At 32.9% G+C, this 17,761-nt stretch overlaps 1 protein-coding gene across 1 annotated transcript; it reads right to left on the bottom strand.

Moving 5' to 3' along the window:
- Nucleotides 1–10,111: 10,111 nt before the first annotated feature.
- On the bottom strand, nucleotides 10,112–12,035 carry LOC108907764 (glutathione S-transferase C-terminal domain-containing protein homolog). The gene is made up of 2 exons (XM_018711560.1): nucleotides 11,939–12,035; nucleotides 10,112–11,886 (listed from the first exon to the last, which is right to left on the bottom strand). The coding sequence occupies exon 2, from the start codon at nucleotides 11,863–11,865 to the stop codon at nucleotides 10,180–10,182; it is 1,686 nt and encodes a 561-aa protein (XP_018567076.1). The 5' UTR covers nucleotides 11,866–11,886; nucleotides 11,939–12,035; the 3' UTR covers nucleotides 10,112–10,179.
- Nucleotides 12,036–17,761: the final 5,726 nt, after the last annotated feature.

Raw genomic sequence — 17,761 nt, 5'->3', positions numbered from 1 at the left:
TATTATTAGTTAAATTTTTACATTTAATATCGAATTATGACAGCAAAATTTTTCTATCGTAAGTATCTAGTTTCTGAGACATACGCAGAAACCACATCAAATTTGATTCACCCTGTACATACATTCATTGTCTGAACATCGAAATGTTAAAACGCGAAGTCTATCAAACCAGTACGCACTTTTTGTAGACAAAAATATGTCTTTTTAAAATAATTGATCCGGCGAAATATTCTGACAGCTCGTCATCTTCGGGCCAGACAAAAAAGTCCCATTGTTGCTATTATCACGTTCTTTGGCACACGACGCGACGTCGTGCAGGATCGTTAGCTTCTGTAAACTTTACGCTCTAACAAGCAAAATAAATTGAAATTGAAAACTGCAGCCTTCGAAATAAGTTCTCAAAACTTGTCGGGATTGTATAGGAATGGAATAGGCACAATAGAAGGATTACGTTTATATTAAAAAGAATATTTACATATCTGCCCACTGCTATTCAGACATTAACATCGCTGTGTAAACAGAAAAAAATATTTCGACCGCTTGGGAATTCAAATCTAGTATTTATATGGCAATAACAAATGTAAATTAAGGGGGATATTCGAGGATTTATTAATTCGCGTAACTCATCCGGCTTGATTTTTCCGCATAACTTAAACCTGTTTTTATTTGCATTTGGTAAAATTGGATAATTGGAATGTAGCTTACCAAGCAATATTTATTTACACTGTAGTTTGAAGTTACATATAATATGTTCATCTAATTAAATATGATTAAAATTGTGTTTTAAAACTCCAAATTTGCCAAAAAAAAATCATGGATTCAGTTGAACTAAATTTGTCCAATTTGACTACAAAATATCTCCCTCACAAATGTTGTTAGCAATGAATAGAAAGATAATTAGTTATTTATTGTATATGTGTTTTAAGTAGTATTTTATCCACATAAGAATGTTTAATATTCTTAAGTGGATAAAATGCTGCTTAAAACACGAATACAATACAACATTTTCCATCTACTCTAAAAATGTAACTTTTCTTTTCAGAGAAATAGATATATTTTTAATTTTTAATAAGAAAGTTATGACAATTTCAAATTTGTTGTTCACCCCCTAAACAGATTTTAACGAAAACCTTGAAACAGGTCAATTTAATTTTGTCAATTTGTAATCATATTTTTAATTCTTTTTGAGTAAATATGATTTTTTTATAAATAAAAAATATAGTTTTTCTGGAATAAAAAATAAGGATAGCAACCCCCAAAACACGGAATCACTTGCGAAATATTTGTTTTTTATCATAAGTAATGTTAATTTTGTTTCATTGCAAAATATTGATTAGAACCCCAGAAATTTTGAAAAAACTGTTTTGGGAGGAGAACTTTGAGGGTGTATTTCACCCCGTAAATATGTTTTTCCGCCGATAAAAAAATTCGTGTCTCTACATTTTTTAAAGTAGATTGAAAAAAAATAAAAAATTCATTAGTTTTTCTGCTTGTTATGATTTTTAAAACTTTGTTAATTTTAATAGTACAAGAAAAAGTCAAGATGACATTTTTATGCAGAATTGTATGCTTTACAACTTTTATAAGAAACTTTTTTTCTAGCCTTTGCGTGGATGCTGTTGAAATATGCAGAAAATATATTTCTCTGCTCCCAATTCGCCTAACATAAGACAGATTATTTTTAAGATACAATGAAAAATGTAATTCTTAGCCTCTTGGAATCACCACATTGGCGAAGATAGTTGCTTCATTCCTGAATATCGAAAATCCAGAAGCATATACTGGCCATTGTATGAGGCGGACTTCAACAACTTTACTGGCCTATAAAGGTACAGCTCATAAATGAAGAGAGGTTCTGTAATTAATGGAATTTTAGACCCATCACTTTAGTTAACGGCGTATAATCGGGATCTTGGATCTCTTTTTTACTTAAAAAAAATACGCGACTGAGTTTTTCAAAAAAAAAAAGTTTAGATTGTAAAAAATCTATCAAAAACATCTCTTACTACTCTCTGGGAATATAAAAACTATTTCTTTTTTGTTCTATTATTAGAATTTTACAATACAAATCAAACATCACTCTGAGTATTCTATTCAATTCGAATACATCATTTTTCATTTCCGCGCGATTAGGTTAAAGCCTAATAGTCCTCTAAGTAAAAGGACCACTTACCATGTCTAAGGGGCCAGAATTTATGTTTTATTTTCTTTTCGTCCCTCAGGCTTAAGACTTAATACATCTTCAACTAATAAAAATGGAAGTAAGTACTAAATCCCGACGAAAATCTCAAAAACCACTCATCGAACATAAAAATGAAAAAAAATAACCTCTTTCCTATTTGGTATTTTTTTCATTATATTTACGCAACAGTAATCAATTTACTTGTTATCAGGAAATCAAATCGACATTTTTCGTTAGCGGGCTCTGGTGTACCACAAGGATCAAATTTAGAACCACTCCTTTTAATCTTCATTAACGATTTGCCGACAAAAACGTCAGCAGAATGTCTGATATATGCTGATGATTTAAAACTTGAAATAAATTGCTATGACCAATGATCATTTGCTATTATAGCATGATATACCTATATAGATGAAACTTATAATTGGTCTATAGAAAATATAATTAGATATAGTATGTAAAATAATGACATTCTGTAAAGCAAAAACACCTGAGCAATATACAGAGTGTAAAAAGTTTGACTGCATAAGATTGTACACGCGGCAGATTTGTCCTACGGAAAAAATGTAAACAGCTATTATTGTCAAACATTTAGTAAATTTCAAGACAATTGTTTTCCAGTTTTTAAATAAATAAAATAAAATTATCGATTTTGAAGTACGAAGATAGTGTTGTGCTTAAATTTTAGTAATTATGAATCTCTTAAGACAGAAACTTAACTTTTATTAATTAAATTACGTATTTGAAAAATATGTAATTAAAGTACCCAAATATTCACGTCGTCCAAATAATCTTACATATTAAAAATAATTTTGGTACTTACCAAAAAGCAGTATTAAGTAATTTTTAACGCACAACACAAACTACAACATATGCTCAAAATGTCCACAACCAGTTTCAATGCCCGCACGACACCTTCGAATCCAATTTTCGCGCACTCGCTGGAAAACACCTCAAATAGTGGTATGCAAAAAACACTCAGACACGGTCCAATTCCAGATACCAACCGGATTGCGTATTACTGGATAGTTTAGTACCTCGTGTTATCCGCTGCACCGTTGTCATATTACTCGATATGGATTTTATCGAATTTTTACAGCGCTAATTATTTTTTAGAATTAATCATAAAGAAATTCAAAAAAGTGATAAACATTGTATTTTATGGCATTCTATGCACGTAGTTATGTCAGTATTCTTTAATTAATCGAACGATTACGACATCGAATTAATTGTACAAGTTGAAGAGTTTGATAATTTTTTTCTCGGAAATGGTCGAGTTTAGGACTTATGTCATATAAAGTTTTTTTGTTTATTTTAATGTATTCTATCGTCTGTTAAAATTAAGGCTGTCAAAATTCTAACACCCTGTATTTATACCATGAAAATTTGGGTTGAAAAATTTATAAATCCAGAGATCTAGGAATTTATTTTTAAATAAATTTGAATTAGTGCAATTTAACAAAGCGACGAGAACACATTGATTTTAATAATATTTTTAGTCTTGGTTCTAAGTTCACCATAGTGTAATAATAATTATACTTACTATTCACACAACTAATTCCCCATAGCATTTTTTTGTATCTAAATAAACGTGTCTTTATTGCTAGACGATAAAAATTATACACCCTAGATACCTTTTATTTGAGCAGAAGCATGTAAATTGAGTTTCTTGTAACCTGTGTGTTTCTTGTATAAAGTAAAATAAGATAAACATTTACTAGCAAGTAGGTATTAATAACAATAATAAAAGCAATAACAGAATTCATTGAAATTAAAATAACTGTTTTTTTTTTCTTTATTTATTTCATTCATTCAATAATTCTGCCTCACCAAAAATCCCACACTGAAAAAAAGCAGACAAATGTAGAAAATACACATTGTTTCAAACTGTTTTAACATGTTCTGATAACAAAAACAGATTGGTTTTTGAAACATCAGCGACTTATTGAAGTGCACTATGTAGGTACATATAGAAATACAAAATACAAGTCACTGTATATTGCACACCTCAGAAAGTTGTTAACGTGTCGAAAATCGATCTGTTTTCGTTTTCTGAACTGATGATACTTGTTCTATTATTACATGCTTCATTTCAACAAAAATCCAAGTTCCCACACTAACTTGACAGATCGAAAGGTCTCTCCAACATAATGTTTATTGCATTCAAAAGGTTTACCGTAAATGCAATATTTTGAATTGTGATCGTTATTTGGGCGCGTCTTTAACAAAAGGATTCGTAAATTATTAGTTAGTCTTATCTTAGTCTTATCACAGACAACAGACAAAATAGTTATCACCCCAGACCGCTACTGGAATATGCCAGCAATTTTAAATTTCCGAAGTGCCGATAGAGTACACACCAACAGAATTTTAGGAAGAATCAAATGCAGCGGCCCGCATTCCTACGCGTATCCTAGCAACATATAAACAACACTTTGGCAATGTTGCCAGTCGTACTTACGGATTTATTTTGTGCACTTTTTAATCAATGTCTATTTTTTGCCATATCGTATTTACTTAAATGTATGATGTAGGTATTGATAAAAATGTTTTAAAGAATCAAAGAATACCTATGCAGTTTCAGATGATATTCTGCAGCGGTGTCACAGTTAGGTTATTTAATCATAATTTCGTTAATTAGCTACCTACTATTTTCATTTTTTGGTATTGAAATACTGCAGAAAATATATTTCCAAATAAAAAAAATTTGTAATGATATTGTAAATAGCTTGTAATATATATTTTTTTAATATTTGATGATGATAAATTTATTTAATATGCAAGTTGGGTTATTAGTACGTCGCGGAATGTAGGTACTGTTTTTTTTTTTGTATTTTGACGTCCACTTCTAGGTTTAGTAAATTAAAGATAGAAAAAACTTGAAATACAAACGTACGACTTTTCCTTTATTTCTTTTGACTTTAAAATTTGCTGGCATAAAAAATATGTTTAAAGTAAAAAAATCATTAAAATATTAAAATATCAAAAAATCTCCCATAGTTCTGATTGGTGATTGAGTGAAAAACGTCCGAAGTCCTCATGTCGAAAAAAAAATCGGGACAAACGGTGTGCGACATCATTGAATAAAAAAGTATTTATAACTCGGAAAAGGTGCGTTAAATCGAAGAAATAATAGAAAAAATTGAATAATTGTCATTACTGGTCTTTTTTTAATAGGAAAAGCGAATATATAATTCTTTATACATTTTTAAGACATTTTTCTCTGTCCTATGTGACATTTATGAAAAAAATCATCATGGTTTCCCTTTGATCTTAACAACCTCGCCGAGGGATCTAATTGCAGGCTTGCCAGCACGTGTCGCTGCCGAGGAATGCCCTGTTAAAATTTTATCAAATTGAAACCTTATTCGACACGGCACTAATCAATGAACATAAATTATCGCTTGGCTAACGGTCATGGCTCTGGATCCACAAATAGCGACGGTATAACGTAACTAAACGGGCATAAAAGGTAATAAAGTCTCTATTTAGGGAGCGCCCATCCACCCACAACCTCACCGACGTGTACACACGGTTTGATCGAGATCAAAGCGTTTTATGTCGCGCATTAAATTGTGAAGACACGGCGATGTGCCGCCGGTTGATATGTACAGCATTAGAATACAGAATTGACTGCCCTAGAGGCCTTTTATAGGAATATGGGTTTATGTGGTACGTTATACAGTCAATTTCCAAATATTACGTGAAATAATAATATACCGTCCCTTCCCCATATCAATTAGAAATTCTTTGTCGGAAAGCGATGACGGATGCCTAATCTAGTAATCAAGTGTGCGGGACTCGAAACGAAAGAGAAGAAATTTAAATTCTCTTATCAACAAATATTTGTACTCATTTATTACAATTGCTTTTTAAAAAAATAAAGTAGTGTATTAATTTTCAAAATTAAAGTTTAAGTAAATAAAATATTTTATAAAAAATTTCCAATTCAATATTTTCTTAGCTTAAGGAGGTATATCGGGGTCCGAGGGAAGTGAGGATCGCAGGGGGGTCCTATGCTTTTCTTATGGGACTAAAATCCGCTACCAACTTGAAAAAATTAAATTCTATTGAAATTATTTGCGCTAAACATTATATATATGGCAAAGAAATCTACTCAATATGCACATAACATACATATTGAAAATTAACAACATAAAAGTATCATATTTAAGTAGTTTTAAATTATATTTAATGAACGCATATACACTATGTAGATGTGGCAACAGCGCTAATAATCGAGTGCAGTTGTACGCGTCAAATTCGGGTAAAGATGCGTACGCGTTCAAAAATGTATTGTGTGTATATACACAATATAATTATTATATATATAGAAAATATATCGTATTATCTTCGCGAAGATTTGTATCCTTTATTTAAAATCCGTAAATCATGTGAACTGATAAAACAACGAGAATTATGTTAATTTAGTTCTAAAGAAATAAATGACACTCGCGCCCATCTCTCGTCCAAGTCAAAGAAAATGTTGGATGCAATTTTGAAGGTTCTGTGATAGAAATTACATTACTACTCACTGTTCGTGTTTTTAATCTCTATTTTATTAATGTTACAAAAGTTTTGCAACTATAACTAATTTTTTAGATATAAAGTTTGCTGAGAAATATTTATGTTCCTTTGTTATTCTGTACAAATGTTTTTATCTCAAGTGTTACTAATTATATTAATCAAGTAAAGAAAACTTTATGTAACCCTAAATATTGCTGGGTAATGATTACGATGTTTTTATAAACCGTTAACTATATAAAAAGGATTTATTAACTTTATTTTTTATTCCAATAAATAAATATATCACAGCCTTTTTTAATTAATCTAGTTTTTTTAAAAACATTACAAAAAATAATATGTTGTGGATAATTTATTGTTGATAACAATGTACATGGGACTTACGAAAAATGTATATGTTTGAAATAAATTTCGTTTTTATCAAGTCTTTCAAATGTATTCCCTCCTTGCTGTCAACTAATTGCGACGTTGCCACATTAATCCTCAAGTCGGAAAGAAATGCAATTATTGGTTTCTGATTCTAGTTCTGAGTTATTTATTCATCGTTTTACTACATTATTTCTAACACTTTCTATGATAATTCTTTACTATTTTAATACCATACAGTGTTCTAAGTAAAAAATATCACAGTCGGGCTTCATTTTCGTCAACAGAACCAGTCCCGAGGTTGCCAACTCTAAGGAAATTTGCAAGCCTCTAGGGAAACAGGGAAAGCTCGGACTAAAAATCATATAGGTTCTTTTTTTACTTTTAAAATTTAACTATTTTTAATGTTGCTTTGAGTATATTTTTTAAATATATAAATTATATTCTCATTTATAATTTTATAATTAGGTACATCTGCAAAAAATACATGTATATTTCATTATAATCTATATATTCAAAAATATAGATGTATATTTCAGTCTAAAATAAGTTTTTATTTATTTTTAGTATCTTGGCAGAATATTCTTTGAAATTTCGATGGCGGGATAATTGCAAATTATTGTTCACTGGATGCATACATACAAAAAACGTCACGTAATCAGCGACCTACCGATTTAAAATTTCAAAACCTAACCACTTTTTGAAACTTGTAGCCTGCAGCAACAATAGGGGGGGACACCCCTCTGTCGCCACTTGGCTACGCCCATGTACAGTTGTGCAATACAGGGTGTCCCGAAATTCATGCAACAAAATTTGGTCACAGATTCTCAAGACAAATTTAGGGGACCCGTATTTTTTATTTTTGCCAAGTGGCCCCCTCTTTCGGAGTTACAGCCCCTTGAGGCCCGCCCCTAAGAATAATCTATTTTTTATATCTCAGAACCTTGTTGTGCAAGAATCACTAAATTTGGTACACAGGGGTTTTATGGCATGTGGAATCTGATGGTGCTATGTTTTTTGTCGGGAAACACCCTTAAGATAATTTTTCGTGGGCCCCCTTGTCTTTGGAGCCAAAAAAATTTGGTCGCATATTTAAATTTCTTAAAAATTATCAGTCCACTAGAAAGCCATTAAATTTAGAAACTTTTTGTCTCTTTATACTTTTTTCGTAAAATGTTTTTGAGAAAAATGTCAAAATGTGATCGAATGCATATCGTGATACGCCATTTTCCTCAAAAACATTGCGTTTTACGAAAAAAATATAGACAAAAAGTTTATAAATTTAATGGCTTTCTAGTGGACTGATAATTTTTAAGAAATTTAAATATGCGACCAAATTTTTCTGGTTCCAAAGACAAGGGGGCCCAAGAAAATGTGTCTTAAGGGGGTTTCTCGCCAAAAAGCGTAGCACTGTGAGATTCCACATGTCATAAAACCCCTGTATACCAAATTTAGTGATTCTCGTACAACGTGGTTTTGAGATATAAAAAAAGACTTCTTAGGAGCAGATTTTAGGGGGCTGTAACTCCGAAAGAGGGGGCCAGTTGGCAAAAAGAAAAAATACTGTCCCCTAAATTTGTCTTAAGAATCTATGACCAAATTTTGTTGCATGAATTTCGGAACACCCTGTATATTTAAATAATACGGTAGCTAAAATCACAGTTTTTATATTATTCTTGTCTCGTATCTTATGTTCAGAACAGTAATTTACAATTTAATGTAAATAATAATTCAAAATATGCCACAATGGCATAAAAAATGGTAAAATCCGGTACTTAGGTTTATCTTATAAGTTATAATGCACATAATCTTTCACGTCTGTCGATAAAGTACGATTATTCTTTACATTTGCCTGAACATTACAATCACATAAATATGACACTAGGAAATGATTGAAAATAAGCTGTAGGTACTTTAGATTTTACCTCGTTGTGTCTTTTTTATAAGCTTAATAAAATTTATGTAAGTACGATCCTGACTTACACAAATTAGAACCGACAATCGTGCTTATATTATTCTTCTTACAAGACATTTGCATTACTGGTTGAATATAACTTGTATACCATGGATCTCTGTTACAATATGGTCTAATTAATGCTTTGAAAAGTTCAGCCAACTTGATTGCACATTGATGCTGGTTCATGAAAATCGCAAGTTTTATGCAAAAAATGGCGCGCATTACTTCTAGAAAAAGATCAAGCAAATAATTTCAACTTTTTCAGAAAAATAAACTCGTTTATTTATGACAGAACTGACATGCAATTCGTGAGGCTACCAAGAATGTAATCCTTATATTGTATATGTTAATTTATTTATTTTATTTGTCTGTTATTATTAGATCTTTTGTCTGGATTTTATATTTTGCTCTATTTTGTGTAGTTCTTATATTTTTATTAACACTTAAGTTCTTTTCTCTGGATTTTATATTTTGATCACTCTATTTTGTCTAGTACTTATATTTTTATATTTAATGTTAGTTTGCCTTTTTTTTTAATTTTGTTAACGTTTTATGTTTTACCTTATCTTGTAATTGCGACTTTTTGTCCCGTTGGATATTGTAATTTCTACATAAATAAATAAAATAAATATGAAAATTAAAAAATATTCCAAAAACTATCGTATTCATGTTATATCCTGTAGTTAACAATACACTTTCAAGGACAGACGTTAAAATCTCCTTAGGACTAAGACTGGGTTAAGATTCATATTCCTTTTTCTCGCACTAAATGACGTCCTGAACTAGCGGAGCAGAAAAAACAGTTTAAAACGTTTATTTTGCGTGCTAAAATTAATTATTTACTTCCAAGAGATTTTTAATATTATCACTGCGTGATTATAGTATCAATGCAGCCAAAATCCATCTATTACAGAGATTAGTGGAGCAGACGAAATGAAAACAGTATAGGTATGCTATTCTCCATACAGCCATGGTGAATTACAGGTTGCCTATACAGAGCAGATACAAAAGAATTATGTACGTTTTCTTTATAATATGTAATTTGAAAAATCATAACTTCGCCGATTAATTTAAAAACCAGAAACATTTTTAAGTTTTTATTTAAAAAAAATTACTGTCAATAACATTATTACACATTACAAAATATAATTCACTCTTTCCCTCTGTACAACCCGATCAGCAAATTATTTTTATTTGTACAACTAGTGGGTTGCAATTTCCCTAAATGTACCTTATAATCACAACTCTGAGCGAACAACCTCCTGTCCGTATCGACAATATCCATGCACAGGTAACCCTGCTTCGTTTTCGCGTTATCCGCCTCGTGAGTTTGATCCGCAGCATGCGCCAGGCTCAAGTAATTTTTATACCCTAAATCCAGCTTCTGGAACTGTTTACTCCGGGGGTACTTCAGGTGGTGACAATCCTTAATTCCGCCGTAACAACACGGACAAACCACGAAATGAGCATTTTTTTCGACGCAGTTCTGAATCACCAAGTCGGTGGCGACGCCGCAGGCGTGTAACGTTACGCCGATATCGAAATCGCCACAGAAGTAATCGAGATTTGACTGAACGGCGATAACGTTTCCCAGTTCGAGCTTGGCCACCCTTTCCCTCGCCCTCGAAAGCGAACATTCCTTGTTCTCGACTAGCACCACGTCACAATTCGGAAGTAACACCGCCAGAAGGATACCCAGATGTCCGCTGCCGCTACAAAAATCCACGATTCTGTACCGTTTATTTCCGGCGATTTTAACAACGGCTTTCACGAGGTTTTCTAGTTGCTCCTGCTTGCGTTTCGCTCGTTTTTCGGGCAAGGCGCCACCGCTAGGGTTCGCTTCTAGCGGTATTTCGGACCAATCGAAAGCTAAGTCGTGCCCGAACGGTAAAATTTCATTAACGATTTCGTTCTCTAACGGACTCACTGCTTTCACAGCCACGTCGATGTCGTTTTGTTTCGTATAAATTCGTTTCTCGGGTCGGTATCTACTCGGATCCGCAGTGTACAAGCTGTGCTTCGCAAAACGAGGCTCCACGATTTCATTCGTTTTTATCGTAGTCGACGTTAACATAAATTTCAATGTAGGTAAATCGCACCGCTCCATTCGTCGAAACCACTCAATCGTTAAAGGGATCTTATCTCGAAGCAAATCAAGCGGACACTTACTAAAGAAAATCTTGTAACAAGGAAACAAAATAACATCGGCTAACGTCATCGTCATTCCTTCGCCGTACGAGTGAGTTAAATTCAGTTCTTGGATCGGTATGCTCGAATTTATATCTTTATCGTTATTCCTCTCCCTCGCAGCTTTGTAAACGTTGTGCATTCTAACGGGTTTGGACATGTGGAACTCGAACCGTGCCACGTCTTCCGGCAGGTAGAACTTGCGGTCCACAAAATATTCATCGAGGATCAATTTTTTTGCTGTGGAAATGGCGTCCACCTCGCAAAACCTCGTCCAGACCGAACTCTCCGAACATGCTAAGAGACACGCTTCCCTAAAACCCAGTAACGCTCTAACTTGGGTTTTCTCACTTTTCTTTACCAAAAGTCTCGCTACGGAGCACAGCCCGGCGGCGACATTTTTCTTACTAACTATTATAGGCCAAACACAACAAGACGTTACTTCTGGTAAACTCGTCAATGATTTATAGTTAATGTTAGACAGATCAACGATTACTGTAGGTTCGGATGGAACTTGTGAACAAAACTGAATGACTAGCTGTACTTTTTCTGTATCAATTAATTTGTAAATGAAAAGCGTTATGAGAGTTTCGATACCAACGGAACTATTCGCCAAATCCTCATAAACTTTGATGAAGAGACAGTCCATTGTACCCAGGAATATGGAGATCTTAAAAAATGTTTAATAATTATTTTAAAAAATATACAAAACACTTCCGTACCTTTTTATACACAATTCGCCAACTGTCGTTGAACCCTCTGCAACATCCGCTTGTTCAAAACTTTCTTCCTTGAAATCACACACAGCGTGGAGAAAATACTTGCAACAAACATACACCCTTGAAACCTCCAAAACGTTTGTTCGTCGTAAAATGCAGCTCGGTCACAACTACGTGTTACAGTCTCACCATTGGCACATTTCAGGACTTCCTTGTAGTGGGTATGAATACAAACCCCAGTAGTTTTGCTGCGCAGCTCAAAATCTAAAATGAAGACAATCTTATCGGATTCCACTTACACACTCAAAGTAAAAACTAACCTGAACAGGGTTCGCAGTCCTTAATCACTTCGTATTTCTCTTTCTCCGAGCATGAAGAATTCTGCTCAACGACGAAGTTCTGTTTTCTTATGTGCTTGTTACTTTCAGTCCAATGAGATTCAATAATTAAGACGAGTACTGTTAATCTACAATAAGCTTATTTGAGGTTATACACGTAGAAATATTTGACACAAATACTTACATCCCTAAAACTGATATTCCTAGGGCCATACGCTTTTTTGGGCACGACTCGATCATTTTCTTAAAAAGTCAGTCTCATCCAGTGTGTTCACATCAAACATAAATTTATGAAATCGTGGAAAAAAATTTGCACTATGAATGAACGGGAAAAGAAAACCATAAAACCATTGACGGATAATATAGAAAGATATGCAATATTTGAGATGATGTGAGAAAACAAGAGCTGCGCCCTCTGGCGGAATTAGTGAAAGAAAAAACGATAAAATATATACAAACCCTAGGGTCTTACGCAAAATTGTGGTATTTACTTTATTTAAAGTTAATTATCTCCAAGATAATGGAGTTTACCCTAAGAAAAACTGCTAATGCTAGAAGTACATACATCAGTTTGTAGTGTATTTGGACTCAAACATTTCCTTTCATTATTTTACATTTTGAGATGAAAAATTTGAATGTAGGTACTTTAAAGGACAATCTCATTATTACTGTAATTTATTTTTCGCCAGCAGAATGCAAAATTGTCTAAAAAACTTAAGCTTCGGCTTTTTTTATTATTTATAAATAGCACTAACATATTGTTAAAGAGAAGTGAGAAATTGGCAAGATGCGCAATAGTGTATGCCTCATCTATTTCTTCTTACATGTATGATAAATACAAACAGATTGTGAGGTTAGGATTTATCATTTACCTGCAATCCGCATCATTTTCTGAATTGGACTACTGCTATGGGACCTCCTTTAATAGTACCTATCCATAACAGATATCGCTTGTCTATGATTGTCTTTGGACTCTTTGGTCTAGTAAGAAAGTAAATAATTTCACATCGATTTTGTTCAATTCAAATTTGTGCTGGATGATTGTATGATAATAATTATTAATTGCAGGTATAGAATAAAATGCATGAAAAATAGAAATCATTTATTAAATAACTTACTAATAAAAAAGTAAAAAAAAAATAAATACATTAAATAAATAATACTTATACAACAAATAATAATCACAACCACGAGAAAACAATATGGAAAACAACAATTTACAGACGACCCATCCATGAATCGAATATCAGCCCGCCTGCGTAACTACTTTTTGGAAATCTACGTATTCTCTTTTGTGGATAAAATAGCATTCTTCTTATTCGAAACCTATCGTTTTCATTTTCTGCGCCTATGGATCTTTTCGAGATTCTCTCAAAAGCTGGCAACTCGAAAGAACTTCTACTGGCCACTAAAGCTTCCAACGACCTTTTGGAAATCTTTTCTGGCGCTAGTAATGCCAATAAATCTTCCACATCTGGTTCTACAGATCTTTTTGAGATTTGTTCGAAAGCTGGCACCTCGAAGGAACTTCTACTGGCCACTAAACCTTCCAACGATCTTTTGGAAATCTTCTTTGACGATGGCAATTCCAATAAACCTTTGCCAATCGCTGCTACAGACCTTTTCGAAATCTTCTCAAAAGCTGGCAGCTCGATGAAACTTTTACTGGACACTAAACCTCCTAAGGACCTCTTGGAGATCCTTTCCGATGCTGGCAATTCGACCGATCCATCTTCTTCAATCGCGGCACCCAAAGACCTTTTGGAAATCCTCTCGTAAGCTGGCAACTCGATGTAATTGTCCCTAACCACAGCACCTACGGATCTCTTCTCTATCTTCTCAGCATCACTCACTGTTATGCTCTTGGCTTCTGTACCCAAAAGGCACAGTACTATCACAAATACTACTTTTACGATCATCTCGGAGCACTGATTTTGCTAGCTGTTTAGTACGGCTACTGGTTTGGTATGAAGATTAGGGGATGTATTTCCTTTATATAGCTGGAGAGGCTACAACTGTTTACGTTTCTCGAAATACTATATAATTTTCAGTTGACGCACGACGTTCTAGCTAAGGAGTCGGGTAAACAAAAGAACAGAACAGTGCTAAGTGGAACTGCAAACAAATCTAAAAAATATGTTGATTCTGTGTAGCTTAGACCGCTGCATATACGACTATATATAGTAATGCGTACATTGTTCGAGAAAATTGAACAATATTTGCTAAATATTATGCAGATAATCGTCGGTAATATGGAAATTAGTCCGTTGTTTGCTTGTCGATTAGGAACATCAAACGTGACAAATTTAACGAAATACTTTGTTTATTAATAGAAATAGAAATGTGCATCATTGAGCACTTAGCACTTTTATTGTTGATCTGTTAAATCTAGATTATAGATTATTACTGAAAAGGCGCATTAATTTTTTATTTACACACTGAAAAATGCTGCTTAGTTTCTAATCTATCTGCTCTGCACCCTAAACGTAGAACAACTCAATTTTTTTATCACTTCAGGAATTTAACTTAATATCCTCAATTTACATACATCTTGAGATGCCTCTCGAGAGGAGATATTTGGAGCTTTACCGAGAGCGACATGGGCAAACCTATTCTAGGACCACAATCGTAAATAATGAGGAATTAATTGATAAAAGTTGATTAACAATCAATCAATAACAATTTGACGTTAACTGAGCCCCCTTCAAATCTAATTCTTTAGAAGAAAAAACTCGGATTTGTGAGCTGAAAGATATTACGTTCTATGTGGTCTATCTATTTAAAAATGTACCTATACTTTAAAGATATAACAAAAACATTGCATTCAATTAGATAACAAGATAATCCTTAAATATATGGTGTACCAATATTCCGTGCTAATATAGGTACCTACCAGTTTCCTGCGAGCAAAGTAATCAGATTCAACTAAACTGTTGCTCCCGTTCGAGGCTAGAAAGCATCAAAATTGAAAAAAAAAATTGTTTTTTTCAAATAAGGTTTTAAGTTTTGTAAGGTTTTATTCAAATTTGGTACACTAATAATATAACATATTAAACGATATAATTGGATTAATCGAAATGTGAAAAATATCCCCTTCCTTGAATTAATCTGCTTATAATTTCGTCTAAAATATCGAATAAAAAAAATCCAGGTTGCAAATTTGAAATTAAAAAAAAAATTATAGATTTCAATGTATTGTTATGGAATCTACCATGAAAAAAATCAGTACGATTGTGGAAGATGCTCGGGATCGTCCAGACTAATAATTGGTTAATTTGTTTATAAGGCCATAACTTGTAAACTATTCAACTTACCGATTCCAGATTTCGTGTGAGTTATTAGACAGTGATAAGAAATGAGAGGATGCGATGCCAAAGCGTTCTGGTAATAATAAAGCAGTTTCTAAATGTTTAATTCAAAAGTCATAAATAAACTTCTGTTTATAACTTTTGATCTAAGCAATATTTTGTTATTGTTTTGCTAGTTTTGTAGGTCTTTTGAAGGCGAAAAAAAGTACTTTACTGTTTTCTCGTTTCAATTTAATGTACAGGGTGTTCAAAAATTTGGAAAAGGTAAAAACAGTGAAGAGTAAAGTACCTTAAATCTTAACGCTACGTGAACAATTAATTGGGAAAAGTTGCTTGGAATTAAATTTTATGTTTAAATATGAAAGCATGGCCTTCTAGTTAATACTCGTCATTTTGGGATATTCTAGGACTAGCCATTCTATTTAAAAAATATTGCTTTATTGAAAAACAGATACATATGTTTGTATATTAATAATTTATTTTTTATATAAGGGGATCAAAAACCTCAAAAACATTAATCAAACTTTTATTTTGAGAACACAGCAGAATCAGTATGTACGCATCATTACAAAACTATTCTAGATGAAGTCCGCCAAGTTTAACACACCTCTCCAATCTTTTTCTAAATGCAGCCTTGGTCGAATGTATCATTTCTTCATTTACTTGGGCAACAGCTTCAATTATCCTGCTTTTCAAGAAATCGACATTGTGTTGCACTGGTTCTCTGTACACTCTTTCTTTCAAGAAGCCCCAAAGGAAATAATCAAGCGGCGAAAAGTCAGGGGACCTTGCTGGCCACCAAATAGGACCATAGCGAAATTGTCTGTTAAGCCAATTACGGATTATAATTGTTGAGTGAGAGGGACATCCTTCTTATTGGAAATACGCTTTTTGTCTATATTCCAAATGTTCTTCTAATTTTGGCCAGAAAAACGAGTCTAGCATCTCCAGGTGCGTATATTGATTTAAATTTTTTTCAAAAAAGTATGGCCCAATTATTTGGTTGAAAGTAATCGCGCACCAAACATTTACTTTTTTGAACCTTTGACTTCTTGAAGGAACTGTAAAGGAAGGATTTTCTTGCGACCAAAAACAACAATTTTGCGACGATACCATTGGTCACAACTAATGTCAAACAATTATTGATAACAATTGCCTTCTACAAATTATTGGTGTTTTGATTATTTCCTTTGGGGTTTCTTGAAAGAAAGAGTGTACAGAGAACCAGTGCAACACAATGTTGATTTCTTGAAAAGCAGAATAATTGAAGCTGTTGCCCAAGTAAATGAAGAAATGATAAATTCGACCTACGCTGCATTTAGAAAAAGATTGAAGAGGTGTGTTGAACTTGGCGGACTTCATCTAGAATAGTTTTGTAATGACGCGTACATACTGATTCTGCTGTGTTCTCAAAATAAATGTTGGATTAATGTTTTTGAGGTATTCGATTCACTGTATAAAAAATAAATTATTAATATGCAAACATGTGTATCTGTTTTTCAATAAAGCAATATTTTTTAAATAGAATGGCTTCTCCGAAAGTATTAAAAAATAAGTAAAGTCCTAGAATATCCCAGAATGTCGAGTATTAACTAAAAGGCCATGCTTTCATATTTAAACATAAAATTTAATTCCAAGCAACTTTTCCCCATTACATTTTCACGTAGTGTTAAGATTTTAGGTACTTTACTCATCACTGTTTTTACCTTTTCCAAATTTTTGAACACCCTGTACATTAATTTGAACAAATGACTATCTTGCCAAGGGCTTCTAGATAAGCAAAAATTTGTATGAAGAATGATTTTTTTTGACAATTGATATTTTGTATCCATTTCAGGTATAGGCAACCCGAATTGGGGACACCCTGTATATCAAATTTTAATCATTTTCCTTGTCAACTTTGACGCCCTCTAGCGTCTAAACGAAGTAATTTAGGATAGAGTTTACTCAAGTCTGCTTATTTTGATCACAAGAAACACACCCTATATATCCAAGTGTGAAATTTAAATTGAAATCCGATCTTCATGTCAACGTTTCCATAAATTTCCAACAGGATGCCGATGATTATAATCGATTTTCTAATGGATTAAGGGTTGAACAAGGATTATCGTCTATTATTCTGTCTTACTTATCGCATTATCTCGACGCATGCTAGATAAAATTCCGAAACAAGGAAAAAA

Source organism: Anoplophora glabripennis, unplaced genomic scaffold (assembly GCF_000390285.2).
Source record: "Anoplophora glabripennis isolate ALB-LARVAE unplaced genomic scaffold, Agla_2.0 scaffold11, whole genome shotgun sequence".
NCBI classification, from domain to species: domain Eukaryota; kingdom Metazoa; phylum Arthropoda; class Insecta; order Coleoptera; family Cerambycidae; genus Anoplophora; species Anoplophora glabripennis.
The sequence above is the reverse complement of the archived record's forward strand: the minus strand, read 5'-3'. Positions and strand labels throughout refer to the sequence as shown.

Excerpts from the sequence above, each read along its gene's own strand:
- LOC108907764 (XM_018711560.1), bottom strand. The coding sequence starts at position 11,865 with ATGGACTGTCTCTTCATCAAAGTTTATGAGGATTTGGCGAATAGTTCC.